The 21,471-nt window shown below is 47.7% G+C and overlaps 2 protein-coding genes across 13 annotated transcripts in view; one reads left to right on the top strand and one right to left on the bottom strand.

Moving 5' to 3' along the window:
* The first annotated feature begins 1,270 nt into the window (after positions 1-1,270).
* Positions 1,271-9,385, top strand: CUNH17orf58 (chromosome unknown C17orf58 homolog). 5 transcript variants are annotated; one of them, XM_085829463.1, is made up of 7 exons: positions 1,271-1,478; positions 1,956-2,276; positions 4,198-4,345; positions 4,468-4,566; positions 6,722-7,180; positions 7,278-7,469; positions 8,505-9,385. In XM_085829463.1, the coding sequence occupies exons 2-6, from the start codon at positions 2,219-2,221 to the stop codon at positions 7,444-7,446; spliced, it is 933 nt and encodes a 310-aa protein (XP_085685589.1). In that variant the 5' UTR covers positions 1,271-1,478; positions 1,956-2,218; the 3' UTR covers positions 7,447-7,469; positions 8,505-9,385. The 5 variants fall into 5 exon arrangements, with proteins under 5 accessions (XP_085685589.1, XP_085685588.1, XP_085685590.1 ...); XM_085829462.1 differs by having other exon boundaries at positions 7,275-7,469; XM_029483859.2 differs by lacking the exon at positions 1,956-2,276 and having other exon boundaries at positions 1,354-1,478; positions 7,275-7,469.
* A 4,567-nt stretch (positions 9,386-13,952) lies between these two features.
* Positions 13,953-21,471, bottom strand: part of Bptf (bromodomain PHD finger transcription factor) — a 104,375-nt gene continuing 96,856 nt past the window's right edge. For 7 of the 8 annotated variants that reach the window (XM_029483120.2, XM_029483118.2, XM_029483119.2 and 4 more), the window contains 2 exons: positions 19,256-19,442; positions 13,953-14,858 (listed from right to left, as the gene is read on the bottom strand). In XM_029483120.2, coding sequence (XP_029338980.2) covers positions 14,822-14,858; positions 19,256-19,442 — 224 coding nt within the window. In that variant the 3' untranslated portion in view covers positions 13,953-14,821. Of the gene's footprint in view, positions 15,610-19,255; positions 19,443-21,471 lie in introns of all 8 variants that reach the window. The other variant, XM_085829456.1, reaches the window with a different exon arrangement.

Here is a 21,471-nt window from a genome sequence, read left to right as displayed (position 1 = left end):
TTGTATTGTGGGAACAAAATGGTCAAATGTGGGGTAGAAACCTTGGATTAACCCAGAGACAGGGTTTCTCTGTATAGCCCTGGCTGTCCTGGAACTCACTTTGTAGACCAGGCTGGCCTCGAACTCAGAAATCCACCCTTCATTCCTTGTCCTCATCCCTGTCTCCTTACTCCCTTCCCAGACTTCTTCAAACATCTCCCAGAGCCCAGTTGGCCTCAGACTCAAGGTATAGCCCAAGCCATGCTGGTATGACAGCCAGCTCTTACCCTCTCCCCCGCCCCCCCCCCCCCCAGCTCTCAGGCCTGAGCTATCTTCTGAGTGTGTGTGTGTGGGAGATCAGGGACACGGTCCATCACTCCATGTTGTGTCAATTGCTGAGGACTGAACCCAGGACTTTGGGTATGCTAGGCAAACACTCTCTCAGCTCTGACAAGCTTATTTTATTCTGTTACCTCTAAGGGCTGAGTAGGAAATCAGTGATTTTAGCAAAAGGGATTTTTTTTTTCAAGAGAGTGGTTCACTCTGTAGACTAGGCTAGCCTCAAACTCACAGATATCCACCTGCCTCTGTCTCCCAGGTGCTGGGACTACAGGTGTATATCACTACACCTGAATAGTAGAGTTGATTTCTGGGTACCAATTACACAGTGAGCTTCCCATTGGAGGAACTTCACTGGGTTTCTACAGTCTAGAGATTTCATTGTGGTTCCATTCGGAAGGTGTGACTAATGAAATCATTGGCCCTGTGACCGAGTTTAATCTCCAGCTCACTCCCCCTTCCCCCCGTGGAGACTCAACCTCATCCAGGAACTTTAGGGGTAGGTGAGGTCCCTCCCAGGGCTGCCTCATGACCGTATGCGCAGGTGTGATCCAGAAAGTTCAGAAACCCACCACGCTCCTATCTGTTGGCAAATTCCAGCCTATAATCCACGTTCGACAAATATTTGCTAAGCAGAAGGTCCACACACATACCAGAAATTGTCAAGGGGAAGGAAAACAGGCCTCGGGGTTCTTCCGGCTAAAGGGACTGCGGAGTATTATCACGCAGGTGAACCCAGGAAGCTTCGAGAAACCAACACTACCCTGCATTCCAAGCACGGGAGTGACTCTGCGCCAGGGTCCATTACGAAACGCCCTGCCATTAGACAATGGGAAGGAAAGCTATTTTCTTTTCTTATGAAACAGAGTCTCATTACACATTCCAACCCTCATTCACATCCCTTGAACTTATTATGTAGCCCTGGCTGGCTGTGAACACCGGCCATTCCTTCCTCAGCCTCCTGAGCTCTGGAGTTACGTGCTTGCCCCACACCCCAGCGTGCCTTATTTATAGACAGGGAATCTGCCCAAGTCAACTTCTCACTGGACACGAAGAAGCTGATATGTAGGGGTTGGCGAGATGGCTCAGCAGTGGAGCACCTGCTACTCTTCCAGAGGAGGAAAGGACAGATTTCAGCACCTACAGGGCACCTCAGAACGGTAACTAGAGTTCTAAGGGGCTCCAATACCTTTTTCTGTACTCTACAGGCACTAGGCATGTGTATGATGCACACACAATCTCGTGCTCTCTATAGTTTGTTCAGTCTGCTTTCTTTTTTCTTTTTTCTTTTTTTTTAAGATTTATTTATTTATTATATGTAAGTACACTGTAGCTGTCTTCAGACACTCCAGAAGAGGGTGTCAGATCTCATTTCAGGTGGTTGTGAGCCACCATGTGGTTGCTGGGATTTGAACTCTGGACCTTCGGAAGAGCAGTCGGGAGCTCTTACCCACTGAGCCATCTCACCAGCCCCAGTCTGCTTTCTTATATAACTGAGGACCAGCTGCCCAGGGGCGGCGCCACCTTCAGTAGGCTGGGCCCTCCATTATCAGTCATTATTCAAGAAACTGAGCCACAGATGCCCACAGGTCAATCTGAAGGAGGCAGTCCCTCTAATTGAAGTTGTTTTATCCCAGGTGACTCTACATCGTGTCAAGTTGACAAAACCTTACCAGCACACTGTCCAAGAGCTGGCCTTGGATTGTGGGAAGGTCTCCTAGTTGGTGCCATGCTGGGAGGTCCTAGGAACCCTGGAGACGGCCTGATACTCTCTTTGCCTCTATATTTCCAGGTGTAGGTTGTGGGCATTCACAACCTTTCTTACATCGTGGGCTTCCAGAAACACCCCTGGCACTGGATTTGGATGCTTTGAACATAGTATCGCAACGGCACATCTAAGATGTGGTTGTCACTGAGAAAGCTTAAGCCTAAATCCACTTGGCGTGGGGGAAAATCATGTGAGAGAATCATCTCAGCTCCCATCTAAAGTCTGGACATCCAGAACATGAAGCTAACCGTGTTTCCTGGGCTACGTCCCAAGTTGGGAACCACTGAATTATGTACAGAGGCTGGTGTGGCTGGAGAGGCTATTTTTTTTTCCCTTTGGTTTTCTTCTTTTCTTTTCTTCTTGGATATTTTCTTTATTTACATTTCAAATGTTATCCCCTTTCCTGGTTTCCCTCCCTCCCGGAACCCCCCATCCCATTTTCCCTCCCCCTGCTTCTATGAGGTGTTCCTCCACCCATCCACCCACCCACTCACTCCCACTTCCCCACCCTCCATTCCCCTACACTGGAGCATCTATCAAACCTTCATAGGACCAAGGATCTCTCCTCTCATTGATGCATGACAGGGCCATTCTCTGCTACATATGCAGCTGGAGCCATGTGTACTTCTGTGTTGATGGCTTAGTCCATGGGAGTTCTGGGGGGTCTGGTTGGTTGATATTGTTGTTTAAAAAATATTCATTTAAGTTTACATGGAAGTGTGTGTGTGTGTGTGTGTGTGTGCCTGAGTGTATGGGAGTGCAGTGCCTATGAGCGGGAGCCTACGATGGTCAGACACATCAGGGCCCCTGGAAATGGAGCAAGGTTGTCTCGTGGCCATCTGGGAATTGAATGTAGTCCTGTAGAAGCAAGCGGTCACTGCTCTTAGCCCACGAGCCAGTTCTCCAGCTCTGGGGTTGTTTTTGTTTTTGAAAAACAGCCCTTGCTTCTTTGGAGACACCAGCTGTGACTATATACTGTGAATACGTTTGAGACAAGGCCTCCTGTGTCCCAGGCTGGCCTGAGATCTCTGTGCGGCTGAGGATGTCCCATCTTCCTCACTCTGCCTCAGCGTGTTGGGGTTATAGGCATGCTCCACCACTCCTCATGTATGAAGTGCAAGCGATCCAATCAGGCACTTCCTGCCTTTAAGGCCGGCATTTTACTGACTGAGCTACATCCCTATTCTTCAGGCAGCTGAAGTTGAGCCAGTTGCCCCATAACTCCTACCTCAGAGAACAAACTGATGGGTTTGTGTACCTAGTCTGCCTCCTAGCCTCTTCAGAAGATGGAGACCTGCCTCTGTCTGCCTGAGTGTTCCCACTCTGTAGTTTCTGAGACCCCCAAGCCTCTACTCAGTCCACCAGCACTCTAGCGTCAGGCCCCTGGATCAGTGCCGCAGAAGCCTGAGGCTTCCTCAGCAACTCTGCACCTCACACCAAGCCATTCGCAGCGCCTTCGTGCATCTGTTTGGGTTTGAAGCTGTGGACCGAGAATTAGTCCCCGAGGCTTCCGACCTGTTCTGGAGAAATGATACCCTAATCTCCCCACCCCCACCCCTTGACAAATGACGGTTTTATTTCATCTGAGTGGAAAAGGGCCTTTCCCTCAGGACCGATCGAGGTGTGATGCTGTGTCAGGAAGCTGAACATAAGCAGCAAAGGAGTTTGCTTTTCTTAGACACAATAAAAACTGCCTGTTCCCAAGCAGTGAGATGCCCCCAGCATTGGAAAGGCGGTTTGGCAATCTTTAGGCATTCAGTATACACTTGGTGAATGTGGCCAACTGAATACTAGTTATCAATGGATGGGTAGAGGGAGAAAAGAGGGGGGCAGAGGAGTGGGCTGTCAAGAAAAAAAAATTTGCTCATCCCCCTCCCCCGACCCCCCGGCCCGTTTCTGGCTCTAGAATATCAAGATTGCATATACAGTCAAACAGCTTTGCCAAACTTGGTTTGTCAGGCAATTGCCTCACACGTCCTGGAATGCGTTTTTTTGTCATCCGGAGTCCCCTCCCCTCCACAAGCCCAAGCTATTCTAAGCGCTAATTTATTTGTTGTTGATTTCATCACTCGCGTTCCTTCAGCCCCCTCAAAACCCTCACTCTCCCCCAGCCTGTCACCTCAGCCCAAGCACACCACCCAGCGGAGCAAGAGCTCAAGGCCGTGCTGTTCTTCTGGCCCACAGAGCCCAGTCCGGACCACACATCCGACCCCCCTCGGAAAGAGGGCGAGATCCCCGCCGCTCCGTTTTGTTTCAATGGTCTGTGCAGCCAGCGATGCTCGTTTCCCCAAAGGCTGCCCCTCATTAGCATGAACAGGGGTGGGGGTGTGGAGGTGGGTGGGGGAGAGGAAGCGAGCCAAAGCCCTCGCTGCATTTTCCAGCCCGGGGAACCCTGTCTACAAAAATGACAGCTCGAGCCCTCTGGCTTCTCTGTTTGATCGTCGGATGGTCCCCCGAAGCCCCGGTGGCGGAGAGAAAAGGTGAGGTCGCTAAAATGCAGCGCCCCAGGGATTGGGAAAGGGGCGAGACGCAGGGCGGGACGAGCCAAGGGTCAGAGCCTGCGGGACAGGCGACTCCGGGTCTGCGTGCGTGCCAGAAAGCAGCGACAAGGGTCTCCCAATATTTCATGTCCCTTGGCAGCCTTTTCAGAAGGAAAGACGGGTTCAGCTGCTGAAATGATCTCGTGCGAGCCAGGCAGTCTGGAGAAAACTTTGCATGTTAAATAGCTGTATCCGGAGGAGGGAAAGTGTCAAAAGGGGTCGCGGCGCGCTGTGGACAGACTCCCAGTCTTGGGATGGTGACACAGGCCAGCAATGGTGCGACAACTCCGGGCATTCTACTCCTCTCTCCCAGCTCTGGTATAGCCTCTGGTATACCTGAACCTTAATAAAGCTCTCTCTCTCTCTCTCTCTCTCTCTCTCTCACACACACACACACTCACACACACACACACACACACACACACACACACACACACACACGTGCACAAATCAGGCAGTCTTGGCCAGGTGGTGTTTTTGTTTTGCTATTGTTAGGATATTTTGCTCATCTTACTGTCTCTGGGAATAATAGCTTCCACACCTAACTGGGCAATTTATTTTAGGTCATTTTGTTGTTGTTGTTCCATACGGAAATTGAACGAGTTCATTGGCATTTAACTCCACATTAGACCATCTTTTCCATGACAACAGATGGTGGTCTAGAGGGGAAGCAGCTGAGGTCAACAGTAGACTGGAGTTGGATAGCCACCAGAACTTTATCTGTCGGTTATGCATGGTGTGCAGGTCTAACATAGGGAGTCAGATCCAATGGCTTTGCAAAAACACAAACTGTGTAACTAACCATTCCTGCTGGGAGAAAGCTGATTTTTCAAGATTATTCATTTGGCAAGACGCATCATTATAAAGGAAGTGCTGTCAAGTGCTGTCAAGGGCACAACAAGCTCTTTAATGCAAACGGAGGGAAAGTAGGCTGTGGGGTTGTGCTTGGCTGGAGGAGCACTGGGAGGTGGTAAGATTGCATCCCTGGACATGCAAAGTTGCCCAGATTTCAAGCTGTGCTCCAACCTGTATACAGAGTTTTAGAAAATCATTAATACATTTTAAAAAGGTGTATTGATATTCGGGAGATTTCCTAATTGGGAGGGTAATGCTTTTATAATTACTCAGGGGCCTCCCAGCCAAGCTTTAAAAACCCCTTCTAAGCTGTTGTTTACTACTAAGTGGTGTCCAAGAAGCCAGATAAAAAATCCACTCACAAATGCTTGATGCTGCCTTGCCGAAATGACAGTGTAAACACGGATGGGAAAACCAAATAGTTCTGTCGTCAGGGGCGCTTAAACAATTAGGAGAAACCTGTAACTCGAGACGTTTCCCTTTCGGGACTTGCTGTTGGTCCTTTCTCAACAAACTCTGTGTGTGTGTGTGTGTGTGTGTGTGTAGGGTATAGGTGTTTAACCAATGCCACCTGAACTGTTTGGCTCTAGAATAAATAGAAGACCGTACTGAAAAGCTATAGTCAAAGTTTCTTTCTTTCTTTTTTTTTTTTTTTTTTTTTTTGGTTTTTTCGAGACAGGGTTTCTCTGTGTAGCCCTGGCTGTCCTGGCACTCACTTTGTAGACCAGGCTGGCCTCGAACTCAGAAATCCGCCTGCCTCTGCCTCCCGAGTGCTGGGATTAAAGGCGTGCGCCACCACGCCCGGCTCTTTCTTTTTTTTTTAAGATTTATTTATTATATGTAAGTACACTGTAGCTGTCTTCAGACACACCAGAAGAGGGTGTCAGATCTCATTTCGGGTGGTTGTGAGCCACCATGTGGTTGCTGAGATTTGAACTCTGGACCTTCGGAAGAGCAGTCGGGTGCTCTTACCCACTGAGCCATCTCACCAGCCCATAGTCAAAGTTTCTTAACAATATAATGTCCTTTGGCCTCTTAGTACTAATGTTGCCTTTACTTGTTTATTCTTAGGATAGTTTGACTCCGTAGTCTAGGCTTCCTCGAACTCGCAGCCAGTCTCCTGCCGAAGCCCGGTGCTACGGGCAGTGGTCCTTTCGTGCAGGGCTCCGGCAGGTGCTCGCTCCGACCCCTCTACTCCCCTCGCGCCTCCCCTGGGCTCACGCCTCGCTTTCTCCCGCAGCCCCGCCGCCGCACCGAAAGCCCGACTCCCGGGAGACGCCAGGGCCACGCGCGCAGCCGCTGTCCGAGTTCGCGCGCCGTCCGCGCGCCGCCTACGCAGGACCGCGCGCTTGGCCCGACCCCCGGCGCCGGAAGATCCCGCCGCCCGCGGACAACCGCGCCGGCTTCCGGGATGCAGTGCGCGCGCCCGCGGCGCTTCCGGGCCCGCGCCTCGCGCAGGCGGAGAACCGCGCGTCCCCGCCCGAGGACTCCCCGCGGCGCGCGCGCTCTCGGGCCGCGCGACCCCCCGGCGCGCGCGCCGCCGGCCCCGCCCACCCGAACCGGCCGCGCGCCGCAGCGCCGCCGTCTGGGACCCCGCAGGCGCTGTCGCGGGAGGACAGGGAGCCAGAGACTCAGTCCTGCGCGCGCGCCTGCAGCGCGGACGCGGACGAGTGGGAGGCCTACTGCGCCAGCGAATTCGGTGAGCGCGCTGCACCCTCCCGGGAACCCGCGCGCCCGTCCCCGTCCTGGAGCTAGTTGTAATGCTTTTTCCTCCAAACCCTGTTTTTCCAAAGCAGCGGTGAATGGAATCGTGCACGACGTGGACGTGTTGGGCGCGGGCATGCGCCTGGTGACTCTTCTGGTGGACCCCGACGGGCTGTACAAGATGAGCCGCCTATACATCACTCCCGACGGCTTTTTCTTCCGCGTGCATATACTAGCCCTGGACTCCTCCAGTTGCCATAAGCCGTGTCCAGAATTTAAACCCGGTATCGAAATCCCGTCCCCCGAAAAAGCCATTCATCGTGTCCTTTATAATGCTACTGGGGACCTGAGTGCTGCAGCTTCTGTTGGTCACCCCAGCACCCAACTCCCTTTTCAAAGACCAGGTGTTGAGCAGGGCCTCACATACGCCAGGCAAGCATGTCATAAGTTACACTCCCAGAATTTGTCTTTTTCAGACAGGCTCTTGATAGAAAGCCTGGCCTCGAAATTCCGGTAATCCTCTTCCTTCAGCCTTAACATATGCTGGGTTACTGGTGGAGCTCAACCCCAGCTCCTTCGTGGGACAGTAGTTTAACCAATAGAGTTTAGATGACAGCAGCACCTTTTCAGCTCCCTCAAGGTGAGAATATTGGTTGGCACAGAACAGGCCAGCGGTGATGGTGCAACTCCAGCATCCAGGAGCAATTTGGAAACATGAAGGGTCAGAAGTTCAAGGTCATCTCCCCCAAGGCTAGCTTTGGCTAAAACAAGACAAATCCCCAAACATTGATATGTTGATACCTAGGTTGACACTTCTTTGTTTCTTTTTTTCTTTTGTTTTGTTTTGTTTTTTTGTTTTTTTGTTTTTTTTGTTTTTTTTTTTTCCGAGACAGGGTTTCTCTGTATATAGCTCTGGCTGTCCTGGAACTCACTTTGTAGACCAGGCTGGCCTCGAACTCAGAAATCCACCTGCCTCTGCCTCCCAAGTGCTGGAATTAAAGGCGTGTGCCACCACCGCCCGGCCCACACTACTTTCAAAATGAATGCCTACGGCCTTCTGTCCAGCACTGAGATGAGAAAGTCCTCTTCCGGGCAGTGGCGGTGTTGGGGTTACCTATTCTCACTTCTTCCTAGAGATGGTCTCGGAAGAATGCTTTGTTCTGAAATGTTGCCAGTCCGTAGGTTACCTGTTCTAATGTTTTCACCTGTTGCCAATAGTTTAAATTGCTACAAGCACAGCAAGGTAACGAAATTCAAGCTCAGATGTCATTGTTTCTTGGCATTTAGATGACACCGTTTCTCTTATGCTTTTTGTTCAGGAAGCAGGTATATTGTGATGGGCCACATCTACCATAAGAGACGGCAGCTCCCCAGTGCGCTGCTCCAGGTCCTAAGAGGGCGCCTGCGTCCAGGAGACGGGCTGATCCAGGGTAGCAGCAACTACGTGAAGAGGTTTAACCGAAAGCGGGAGTGGCAAGTTCGAGGTGCCACCCACACCCAGTGCATTTGAACAGGCCAACTTGGCACTTGGGGTCCGTCTTCACATGGCGGGAGGCTTCTGTGAAACAGGGCTACCTTATGGACTCCGTGTGCGGCTTAGCTCTAAAGCTGTCACTTTATCTACAAAATGCTGGCAGGTGTCCTCCAGGACACTGTGGGAAAGTCCCTCGAGGGCAGTCACGCACACAACCCAGACACCAGACTCTGTGGGTCAACAGATCACACCATTTTTGCTGTTTTTAAGTTATTTTAATTTAATACATCCCCCACCCCCCCAGTGGAGACAGTTCACAAAACAGTTCTCGAATTTAAATATACAACTTTGACTAGTATCTATCATGTGGTGTCAAGCCAGATTTTGTATTTAAAGCATCGAGTTTTAAATTCCACACAAGGGAGTAAGCACCCTAGTCATTTACATATGAAATGTCATATAGATCAAACACCAGCCAAGTGCAAAAACTATTACATTTCAAGGGCTAATTCAAGCAAAACACCATTCAAGGTGTGTTCCTGCTGTACCACACAATACAAGCCCCTGTGTATTGCCATGCCTCCTTGCTCCCAGCAACCTGTTTTGTGCCAAACTGGCATCGATTCCAGGACGTTTTCTGGTGTATCTGATGTCATTTTGATGTTAAGACCTGGTAATACCATGATTGTGTTTGCAAAGCAGTAAATCTTGCTGTGAAATCAGAAAGCACCTGGCTTTGCTTTGTTTATTTTTTTGTTTTGTTTTGTTTTTGCTTCAGGGATCCTAAAGATTTTCAGCGACAGCCCACCGGCCAGCTTAGTGAAACCGTTTTGTTTTGTGTGGAAAATCTTCAATCACTAGTTTAATTATTTTATACCAGAGTCCATAAGGACATACCGATTTTTCTTTCAGAGGAGCAAGCTGTGTTTCTGTTAATCTGAAGTGCTGTGAATAGACACTAAGAACCCAAGACCCTTCAATCCCAGCCCTGGTGAGGTAGAGGCAGGTGGATATATTTGTGAATTCCAGGCCAGTCAGAGCCACAGGGAGAACGGCATGCATGAAGGCTGTCACAGGAGGGACACAGGCTGACTGAGAAGCAAGCAGCAACAGCTTATAACAAAAGGTGTCGCTAGGCATGGTAATGTGCTTGGGAGTGTGTGTGTGTGAAGAGTTAAAGGCTAAACTAAGCTACATGAAAGAGTCTCAAAAAAGAAGCTGGGTGAAGTGGAACACACTTTTAATCCCAGCACCTGAGAGGCAGAGGCAGGTGAATCTCTTGAGTTCCAGGCCAGCCAGGGCTACAGTGTCTCTCTGGGGACAGTGGTAGAAGAGCCATGTGCAGTATGGTAACTGTTGCCTCCTGGGCCTTAGACAGGGACACATTAGTAAATAAAGGTGAGAGGTTCTATTCTGTGGTAAAGCATTACTAAGGGGTTTTGGTTTTGTTTTGTTTGCTATCTTTTGGTCTGAGGAAAAAAGTCACAGGTAGCCTTTGGCTGGTGCTTGCTGTGGAAGACAGATCGACTCCTTAAGTTCGAAGCTCCTGCGACGAACAAAGGGTCTTGCAGTTTCAGTGTAAATCTCACAAATCCCCAGTTTAAGGTCTTTTAGAGAATCTTCCAAAGATGAAGTGTGTCCAAATTCTTTATTTTTTTGGAATGCTAAGCATGCTAGTTTAAGCCTGTGATGCCAGCGCACAGGAGGTAGAGGATGGCCAAAGTCACCCTTCGATACAGAGGTGTGGCCAGCCTCTTCCAGAAAGGGGAGGCGGGGCGTGAGAAGGGGTGAGGGGAGGGGCATGAGTTGTTCTGATCCCTGATGCTTTTGCTGGGACTGGAGTCCAGTTCCCAGCACCCGAGCTAAGTAGCTCTCACCTCCCTGTCCGTCTAGGGCACCTCACAACCTGTTCTGGCTTCCTTAGGAGCAGTTGCCCACACACCTCCCTGCAGACACATCTACATGAAAACACCAGTCCCTCAGGTTCCATATACTTGGAGGTCAGGCCACTTCTTGCAGACGGCCTGGATAAAAATAAAAGCCATCATTCAAGGTTGGATCTGCAAGGCAAGGCTAGTGAGGCTTAGTCAAGGTCTGTTAGCCACAGGCTCGAGACTGGAAAAGGAGACAGAAAAGAACCCTGGTGATTCCAGGCTAGCAAAAAGGTGGGAAGAATCTTTTTTTTTTTTTTTTCCTTCAATATTCACACAGGACCTTGGTTGTAATTTCTAATTTTACAGAAAATTTTAATGAGCCAATCATTGTTGGCTCTAATCCCTTTTCCCCATTGATAGATTCCCCCAGCCCCACCACCTACCACCCCTTTCATGGATCAGCGCTCAAGAAGACTGAAGGGCCCTTTGTGCCTCTGCACATACACAGAGGTCCCTCAACAAGAAAATACTCCGTTGCCTTCAAGAGGAATTCAACAGCATCTGTCCTTTAAATAAAGCTGTGACTTCAAGGAGGGGAAAAGGACATTTTTCTCTTTTGTCTGTAGGACAACTCCCTTCCCCCTTTTTGGTGCTAATACTAGCTTTGAAAAACTGTCTCTAGAATATCCTATGGCATTGTGCAAGGTTCTTCTGAAATCATCTGAATGTCTGTGCAAGACTTCTTGCCTGCCACTTCCAGAGCACCCTCCTGACTTGTGCATGGTCTCTTCTAGTCTGAAAACACAGCACTCTGTTAGTTGAAATTCGGTCGATGGTGGATCAAGGTGCCTTTCTCGGCAGCTCACTGAGTGTGTGTAAAAACTCAAACTGCTCCAGGTGCCAAGGTCTCTCCTCCCAGTGTCCTTTATGCCCCCCACCCCACCCGGCCATTACTTCATTCAGGAGAGAACACTCCAAGTTAAAGACACTGCCTGTAAAACTGCCTCCACCAGGGAGAGTGAATTCTGGGAGCTGGAGAGATGGCTCAGCAGTTAAAATCACTAGCCGCTCTTGCAGAGGACCTGGGTTCAGTTCCCAGCATCCACATGTGGCTTAAGTAAGTATACTAGGGCTGGTGAGATGGCTCAGTGGGTAAGAGCACCCGACTGCTCTTCTGAAGGTCCAGAGTTCAAATCCCAGCAACCACATGGTGGCTCACAACCATCTGTAACGAGATCTGGTGCCCTCTTCTGGAGTGTCTGAAGACAGCTACAGTGTACTTACATATAATCAATAAATCTTAAAAAAAAAAAAAAGTAAGTAAACTAACTCCATTTCCAAAGGATTCAGTGTTCTCTTCTGACTTCCCAAGGGCTTTCAGGCATCCGCATAGTGCACACACACACACGCAGGTAAAACACTCATACCCATAAAAATAAATAAAATTTACAACAACAACAACAACAAACAAGGGCAAGGGATGACATTCTGAGTGTGCAGCCGCCAGCTTGGCTCCTATATCAGAAGCGGGAGAACCGCAAGAACCGCGATCTGACCTGACACAGATGGACGGAGACAGGGAGAGAAGTTTTATTTGCAGCTCTTAAGAGGACAGGTTACAGACAGCAGCACACTGGGAGGGTCCCACACAGCACTCCAGGCCACTCCAAATAGAAAAAGGTCATTTTTACCGTAGAAAACATCTCCAAAAGTTCGAAATTTCTTTGACCTAGCACAGGACAGTAAATACAAGCCCTGAAGAACCTGCACAGGAGAAAAAAGCCTTACCGCCGTTATGAAAATATCTCTTAAGAAATGGTCTTAAACTGTGAATCTGGAGAGGAACACAGGAAATGCTAAAAAATACTTTTAGCCAAAGAAATCTATCAAAGCAATACAACTTCTAGGCACAGAACCTGAGCCCTACTCATATCACAGATGTGCGTCGGACCACTCGGTCTGCCGGACGGAGCAGACAGCCTAACACTTTTATTGAGGAGCAGAAGGAGGTCAAATGAGATCTGTAGAAAAGCAGCTTTTGAAATAAATGTACGTTGAAAGACTAAAACTCCACAGTCTGATAAAACTATAAAATGTCTTTACATGGTGATAGAAACTGCAAAAATCTTTATACCATTAAGTACACAAATAAGAAATTAACATCTTCCTGGTCTCAGAAATCCACAACCCATACCCACCCCCCTTTCTGTACAACTTGGCAATGCCAACAGCTTCAGAAAAATATAGCAAACATTGACCCAACCAGTCATTGTTTCATTAGAAACTGCACAGAATCCAATGTCAAAAACATTACTTTATTTTTTTAGGATGAAATGTCCTATTACGTACAAAAAGGATTATTTAGAATTTTCTACAATTTGTTAAAAACATAGCAATCTATTGCCTACAGGTAGGAAAGCTCTTGCTGCAACAAGCTTAAGTGATTAAGCCCATATATGCTTAGATATATGAATAGATAGTACAGGAATACTGGACGTGGGCAGGTGCAGAATCACTTTGTTTCGTTAGGATGTGGAATTCTTGCATCAGCACAGTGCCTACAACGTGGAACATTTTTTTCTTTTTTCTTTTTTTGTAAACTAAAAGGACAAAATAGCCTGTATTTAACTACTTCCACCTTAATAGTTTAAGCAAAAACTTTGTTACCATATTGAGCAGTTAAGTCTCTTTAGCTGTAAGCATAGGCTAAAGTGACATTTTTCTGTACAGAGGGAGTAGGCTTCCATAGAGCATGTGACCCAGAAGAACCTGTACACCTGAGCCTGTCACAAGGAAGAATTTGCCAACTCGCCACAGTTTCCTTTCAAGAAACTAAGGGCTGGGGAAGGCTTTGCATAGCAGGGCGACACCAAATGCACAGAGGCGGCTTTTAAAAAACAAAAACTAGGTAGATTCTAGAACCCAGCAGGACAAGGCTAACATGTACTAGTGCAAAATGTAGGAAAACCTCTGCCAGGCAGCCTGACCCAGTTCTGGCTGGTTTTCACAACACAGCAAGCAGCTCCAAGGGGAGGGAGGGTGAGTGCACCCGCAGGAGGAAGATGCAGGGCGAGCCTGTCTGCTCTACCCTCTACCCTGCTCTACTGCAACAAACAAAACCCAAGGAACCCGGCCAGCACACACCCTTCATCCCACACAGGAATCTGCCTACAGTTTTGGAAGGTGGGGATGAAGGCAGCTTGTACTGTGTCATATTCCCGTTATTACAGGGATGACCAAGAGATGCAAGGGACCGGCTCCCTGGAGATTTTCTCTGATGTGGTGACAAGGGACTTAGGAAAGGGCCTCTGCTATTCTAGAGAAATCCAGGTCTTCCTGTCATTCCTGGTCTCTCCCCCGCCCCATTCCCCACAAAGGCTTACAGGTAATCATAGCGCACATTCAAAGAGACCTCCATCTGTGGGAGAAAAATGATCTCCATTTATTTCGATTCATATACATCCATAGTTGAATTTTAATACAAAAAGAAAAAAATTAGAATCTGACAATGTTTACAAACAAGATACCTTCAAATAGATTTTGCTCATTTAGCCTGGTGCAGAGTAAATGACAATTGGTACTGGTGTATTCAAGGCAACGAAGTCTGTAGTCCAGGACCACTTAGCCCAACCTTTCTGCAAGCTTCACTTGTGTCTCCCGTGAACAATAAACTCATTGTTGATTCCCAGTTGTGTGTGCACATGTGTACATAGCAGCTCCTTTCATAGAAAGAAAAGACACCTAGAGGTCGCCTTGTACTTCACCTACAGGAATCATGATAGGATACAGGGTGGATACACGGAACCAGGGCTGGATTTGTATAAGAAAAAATAATTAGCTGACAAATGAGGGCAGCAATAAAAAAGCGTCTTTTTTTTTGCAACAATAAATAAATACAGTCAAAAAGTTTTCTGTGAGACTCTAAACAGCTTCTTCACTGAAGAGCAGATGTGGCATTCCCACGGAGTTACACTTGACCCCATAGTATCTTTTTTTTTTTTTTCTTGCTTTTTCTTTTTTTTTTTTTTTTTTCCAATAAACAAAGTTCCTGCTTCTGCCACAATAGTAAAGCCATTTGCTCTGGACAAGACAACGGTGCCGTTGACTTTGCTTTTCCTTTGTCCGTTGGACAAAATTGGCCAAGAATACAACTGGACTGTTGTGACCAATATGAAGGAGGTTACGGTCTTGTCAGGAAAGCCTGACTGAAAACATCTGGCGCTTTAATTTAAATAGTTCAGAGCGCCAGACTTGCTGTGTCTAGCTTAGGTGACAGACACGCTGAGTTCTAAGGAGCTGTAGATTGCAGCTTGTTGTTATGAGACCTACAGAATACAGAAAAAAGGGGACAATTAAGCACCCTTCGTTTGTGAACCATCGATAATTTATGTGGCTGCCAAGGCCAGCCTGGGGGAGCCGCCGTGCGCTCTCCCTCATCCTTGGCAAGCAAATAGAAGAAAGTTAACATTTAAGAAATCTTTAAACTATAGTAGTAAAACTTTTTACTGTACAGTAAACATGGTAGCTCACTGGAAAAAGCCACTGTTTAAAAATATATGTATCTATAAGCGAATATATATTGTTTATTAAGATTCCACCATTTTCAACCAATGGGGCAAGTGAGACGTTTGCAGAAGCATTGCTGGAGGCAAAGGTGTGCGCCTGTCTGTTTACAACGATGCGCGGAGGGGGCTCGACCACAAGACAATAGGAACATTAACATCACATTTTTCTGTGCTGGTCCAGAAAGTCTTCCTCTTCTCACAGCTTTATTCACAGCTTCTGTTAGTGACCACATTACTGTACAGGTAGCAGGGCTAACTCAGCACTTTCTATCACAGTAGTGGGAAGGACAACATCTCAGGCATTCACAATTCTTTAGATATTGTCCAACATGGCTGCCAGAATAAAACTTTTATGTATCTACACATCTGTATTTAACATTAAAAAATTATATTAGCTAGTTCCAACTTTTGGGAGGGGATTTTGAGTTAGGCAAACACGTGGTACACTAAACAGTGACCCCAACATCCAGTTCTGATTCCAGTTAAAAAGTCAGACTAAAGATATCACAATCTGTAAGAAAAGAAAGAACACGGATGGTATAAATGATGAATCAGAACAGAGGCATGAGAATAATGTGCACACAATCTGGAAGATCACAAATTAAAAATGGGAGGTGTGGCCAGGGTAACTGCAGGAACGAAGGAGGGCAAACCAGGCAGTGGTGGCGCACGCCTTTAATTCCAGCACTTGGGAGGCAGAGGCAGGCGGATTTCTGAGTTCAAGGCCAGCCTGGTCTGCAGAGTGAGTTCCAGGACAGCTAGGGCTACACAGAGAAACCCTGTCTTGAAAAACAAACAAACAAAACCCCAAAACAATAACAAAAAGGATCACCTGTGCTACACTAGCCTTAACCAGGAGAGCATGCTACACTTCACACAGAATGCACTGGAGCACAGCTGAGCCAGCTTCTCAATTCACCTCCGGAAACTTGTTGGCAAGAGGTGGTCCCTTACTCCTAGAGGTCAATGTTACCATGTGTGTGAGCTTACTGAAGACCTGGGTTTGATATCACTCACTCTCCTCCACTCACACCCTAGTATGTTGGTAAGCTTTTGTCTCTTCTTCAGATCCTTGTTTTGCTACAAGCTCCAGGACTGCCTTTTCTCCTCTCCCCCCCCCTCCCTCTGGGATTCTGCCTACTAGTTTGGTAGCTCACATGGGACTCAAAGCACCCAGATTTTCCAAGGGTTTCTCTTTGTAGACCTGGCTGTCCTGGAACTCACTACTCGAACTCAGAAAACCGCCTGCCTCTGCCTCCCAAGTGCTGGGATTAAAGGCTTGCGCCACCACTGCCCGGAGGCTTTCCAAGTTTTAAAAATTTGATCAGAGGACTAGCTGTGCAAGCACTCTTGTGAGGGGAGCTGTAGCTCTGTGCTGCCCCCTGGGCCTTTCTCATCAACTGTGTTTGTTTTTGGAGAGGGAAGTCAGCTCACTTGACCACTCCCTACTTCCTCTCTGAGCCCTTTTCTTTCCCAGGAACTTGCAGTTCTGTCTTCAGTACCTCCTCAGGCTGACTTGAGAAGCCCAGGCCCTTTCTCTGCAGCATCTAGGCATTTGTTGAGAAAGGGGATTCTCAGCCTCACTTAGCTTTTTCTTTAAGTTCACAGTGTTATGCTTTTTGGACTCTGACAATTATCTAATAGCCGAACTCTTTTCTTTCCTTAGGCACTGCTATCTTGGGCATACCCTATTGTCTTCTGACCTGGACACTTGCTGCACATACTGGCTTTATAAATGTCCCTTAGTTCTAGCCATTCTAAGTTGCTGGGACCTCCTGTTTTCTGGACCAAAGGCCTTTTTCTTTTCTTCTCTCTCTCTCTGTTTTTTTTCCGAGACAAGTTTTCTCTGTGTAGCCCTGGCTGGCCTCGAACTCGGTAATCCGCCTTCCTTTGCCTCACAATTGCTGGGATTAAAGACACTTGTGACAACACTGCCCAGAGGCTTTCCTTTCCTTTTCTCCCTCCTTGTTTACTTTTTGAGACAAGGTCTCACGCTAGCTGAGATTAAAGATGTGTGCTACCAAGGAAGGAGCTGCCACACCAGGCAGCCAAGGCTTCTCTCTGTTAGAGCAGGCATACCTGTCTGTGAAGGCCCTTTCCTTACATCACTAAAAGTGTCCTGTATTCACTCTGAACTGTCTTAACCACATAAGCTGACAACCATGTTTCCTGAAGAACTGGGATGGAGTCTCCCCTTCCATGCAGACTGGCCATTAGTCTAATCCCTGCTACCCATAGGTGTTCTGTCCACCCTCTGAAAGCCTCTTTCAGCCTTGGCACTCAGGGACTATGGCATGGGATGTGTGTTGCTTGGTTTCCACCAGCCCCCTCGCCTTGTCCTCTCTCCACAAGGATGAGAGCTGCAGAGTGGAGGCTTCCACCCTGCTCAGCATCCTTATGTCAGCACAGAGGGGTCCCAGTGGCTAGACTCAGTGACTGACTGACTGATGGTCCTGCATAGCTCACTTTCTGACACTCATCTTCTCTGATCTTCTTTCTGTACTTTGCTCCAAGGAGCAGGCACGGTAAGGATTTTCATGATGTAAACGTTCATTGCTTACAGTTTTTCTTTCCTAATCTTTCTATCTTAGTCAGGTATTGCTTATTCTCAGTAATCTGTTTACCAGGATGCAGACGCAGTGCACCTGACAAGTTTCTTGGGACAGGATTCAGGGGTGTGTTGTCTGTAAAAGGTTCTCATTCTTTCTGGGCTCTACTTTTCTGCTCCATCCTGGCCCTTTCCTGCAGGCTGTCCTTGGGTATCAGCTAACCCTCAGAAGGATAGGTTACAGACTGGGTGTCCACATGGCAGGCAGGCAGGCACTGTGATGTGTCTGAAGCTAACTTCTCTGCTTGTGAGTTCTAGATACTCTTGAGTTCTTTAGTGTACCGAGTGGCATTATGGGAATGGTTCACTCTCTATCAGGGGAGGCTGGCCTGCCACAGTCAGTAGCAAGGCAAGCAGTCTCGCTAGCTTCGGTGAGGTAGACACCAGCCCCCCTCCAGCACACACAGATATGAGGATCGTAGGTTACTTTTCTCTGTGGTTTTCTTTGGAATTACCGTATGTGAAGTTCTCTGAGGTCTGCACTGGACTGATGAGCTGATCTTTCCCCACTCCTGTGAGAGTCCAGTGTGCTCTTTATTACAACGAGCTCATCTTTTAAACTTTACTATGCATGTTCCTACACTGTGTCTAAAATACAGCTCTTGCTATGACAGAGGAAATACACACACGCTCGCGCTGTCCCTGAGCCTCACCTTGGGCTCACAACCCCGATTCTCATACTCAGGATGGAATCTTGTAGGGATGGATGCCTGAGATGATGCCCAGAGACCCAGGTCCCCAGCACATCCGAGGTCTATACGATCTGAGCGCCTAGAGCTGACCGAGAGGGTGGGAGTAGGGATGTGGGGATGGTGAAGGATGACCCGCAAGGCTACAGAACAGCAGTGATAGAGCTGTTACCACCCAAGAGGCATCAAGCTCTACAGGAAGAAGAACTTCATGGGCTTGAGATGTGGGCTGGAGTTGAGAAACTGAAGGGAATGAAGGTCACAATAAGAAAAACTCATGCAGAGTTGCTCAGTGGTTTATGGCTTAGGACAATGGAGGACGTACGGACTAGCACAGCCTAGAAAAACACCTAGAAAGCCAGTGTTTGATGATTTCTAAGCCCAAGTAACTCCAGGAGAGCATCAACGCCTTCTTGCTGGTCCTCTCCTGGGTGGCTGAGGAGAGCAGGAGCCCCCCCGCCCCCAACCCAAGTCCTGCAGACAGACAGACTCCATGAAGGGCTTCATTTTAACCACACTAACAGACACAGGTCTTTTTTATTACTGTCGGCTCCCATCCTCCAGAGTAAACCACAATGCCATAGTCTTTTGTTTGTTTGTTTTTCGTTGCGACAGGGTCTTGCTATGTAGACCAGTCTGGCCTGAGACTCTCTGTATAGACCAGGCTGGTCTCAAACTCACAAATTTCCTCTGACTGCCATGCCTAGTGTAACCGTAACGTTGTGGTCTTGACTTTGTAGGAACAGTTTCTTTTATCTGAAGGAACAACTTACTATGACCACTCCACTGGCCGCCCTTCAGTAGGGCAGGACAGAGTTTCAAGAGTGACTTAGTTCAGCATACTGAACACCCGTGCTTACCTGCTGGCCTTGAATCCTTTCAGTTTCTGTACAAAGAATGATTCAAGAACTTCTGCACACTGGTAAAAAGGGGTGTCACGGGGATTGTAGTAACGGCAGTTATCAAAAATTTTGGTCATATCTGCCACAAACTCTGTCAGCTTTTCATAATACCGTTTTTGTATTCTTTCTTCCATGGTGGCAAGGTCTTAAAAACACAAAACAAAATATTTTCAAAGCTTTAAGGTCTTTCCCAGTGTGATCAGGGCCTGCAGCTCTTATGAACTCAACATGTGCTATGTTGAATCTTTCTGAATCTGCTTCTCCATGTCTGGAGGCTAGCTTGCCATTCATGAGAAATGTTCTGCTTTGGGTTCTAAGACAGTAATCCTGGCTGCTGCTAAGAAGGCTCTTTCATATTTAATTAACCACACAGAACAATATCCATTTATTCAACTGCTTTAAAGAAAACTATGCCAATTGGTTCTATGCATATGAAAGTATTTTTTTGTTGTTGTTTTGAGAGACAAGGTCTTTTTTTTGGTTTTTTGTTTTTTTGGTTTTTTGAGACAGGGTTTCTCTGTGTAGCCTTGGCTGTCCTGGAACTCACTTTGTAGACCAGGCTGGCCTCGAACTCAGAAATCCGCCTGCCTCTGCCTCCCGAGTGCTGGGATTAAAGGCGTGCGCCACCACGCCCGGCTTAGAGAGACAAGGTCTCTCTAAATAGCTCTGGCTATCCTAAAACTCACTCAGTAAATAAACCAGGCTGGCCTACAACTCCCAGAGATCTGCCTGCCTGTGTTCCAAATGCTGGGATTAAAGGGATGCACCACCTTACCCAGCAGAAATTGTCTTTATCTTTGAAAGTAGACTAAAATAACAAACACAAATCACTATGCACACTGAGGTTAATTACAATTCAGGGCTATGAATACAACCAGCAGCAGCAGCAGCAGCAGCAGCAGCAGCAGCAGCAGCAGCAGCAGCAGCAGCAGCAGCCTTGGCCTTTAGTAACACCCTGCTACCTGCCTCAAAGCGACCCACCAGTTTTGTTTGTTTTCCAGACAGGGTTTCTCTGTATAGCCCTGGCTATCCTAGAATTTACTCTATAGAGCAGACTAGCTTCAAAGTCAGAGATCTGCCTTCTTCTGTCTCCCACCATTTTAAAGTTAGTCCACACCATGGAGACAATTTAATGCATATTTATGAACTTTTAGTAAACATACAACTGTCTGGGAATGGTGGATACCAATATTGCCTGTGCCCAAGAGGCTGAGGCAAGAGAATTATATGAACTGGGCATCCAAGACTACAGAGTGTGACCCTATTTCAAAACAATAGGGAGTGGGGCATGACTAGAATATAATGTTTATAGTTTAAAGCCCAGACATAAATGGGTAACTTTAACTTTTTCCCATGATGTCTTGTAGCTCTGTATGCCCTTGACATGTCCACAGAGGAGGCACATTGTTCCCGTGGTAACAAAGGGAAAGACACAGGAAAGTACCCTAGCTCTTTGAAAAAACTAGGAGCAGTGGCTCACACCTGCCAGGCCTGCACGCTGTGGTCTGAGGAGGAGGACTGCTGGAGTGGGGGATGACGGCCAAGATGGACTACAGAACGAATTCTGTTTGCCAAACACCTCAAGACAAAAATAATTTAAAAAGTTGAAGTTGGCTAGTAAATTAAGAAACATTCAATTTCTTAAATCCCATGTATGTGCACTGAGCAGGAGGCAGTGGTGAGAAAGGAGTCAGCCCTCTGTTACAGATGATGCTAACCACCATGTATCTGGGTGCTGGGAATTGAAGCCTGGTCTGTGGGCAGAGTCTCAGCTGTCCTACCTGTTGGGCAATCTCTCTAGCTCCAGTAAATTCAACTTTTAGACCACACAAAGTCATCCAAATCATTATTCAAAGAGACTAACGCAGTGACTATCCTGGGTCTCAAGTGTACAAGACACTCTACCTCAGGCCTCGGATGGATCTCACAGAACCCTCCTTTCCCTCTTCTCCGTGTTCTCTCCTCTCTAAGAATACTTTGCTGGCAACAGCTATCTGGGACTGCTCCACACGTTTGGAAGTTTTTTTGCTTTGGTTTTGGAACTTCTCCAGCTGGTAGAGTATTCTGAAATATGACCTCATGTAGCTAGCTGCCACTCTTGGTACCTTCAGCTACAGCTGCTCTACCAGTGTTTTCTCTCCTGGAGAAATAAGGGTCTCCACTGCATCAGGCTG

The sequence above is a fragment of the Mus caroli genome, unplaced genomic scaffold, assembly GCF_978045245.1.
Source record: "Mus caroli unplaced genomic scaffold, Mus_caroli_1 scaffold_13, whole genome shotgun sequence".
Lineage (NCBI taxonomy): Eukaryota > Metazoa > Chordata > Mammalia > Rodentia > Muridae > Mus > Mus caroli.
The sequence above is the reverse complement of the archived record's forward strand: the minus strand, read 5'-3'. Positions and strand labels throughout refer to the sequence as shown.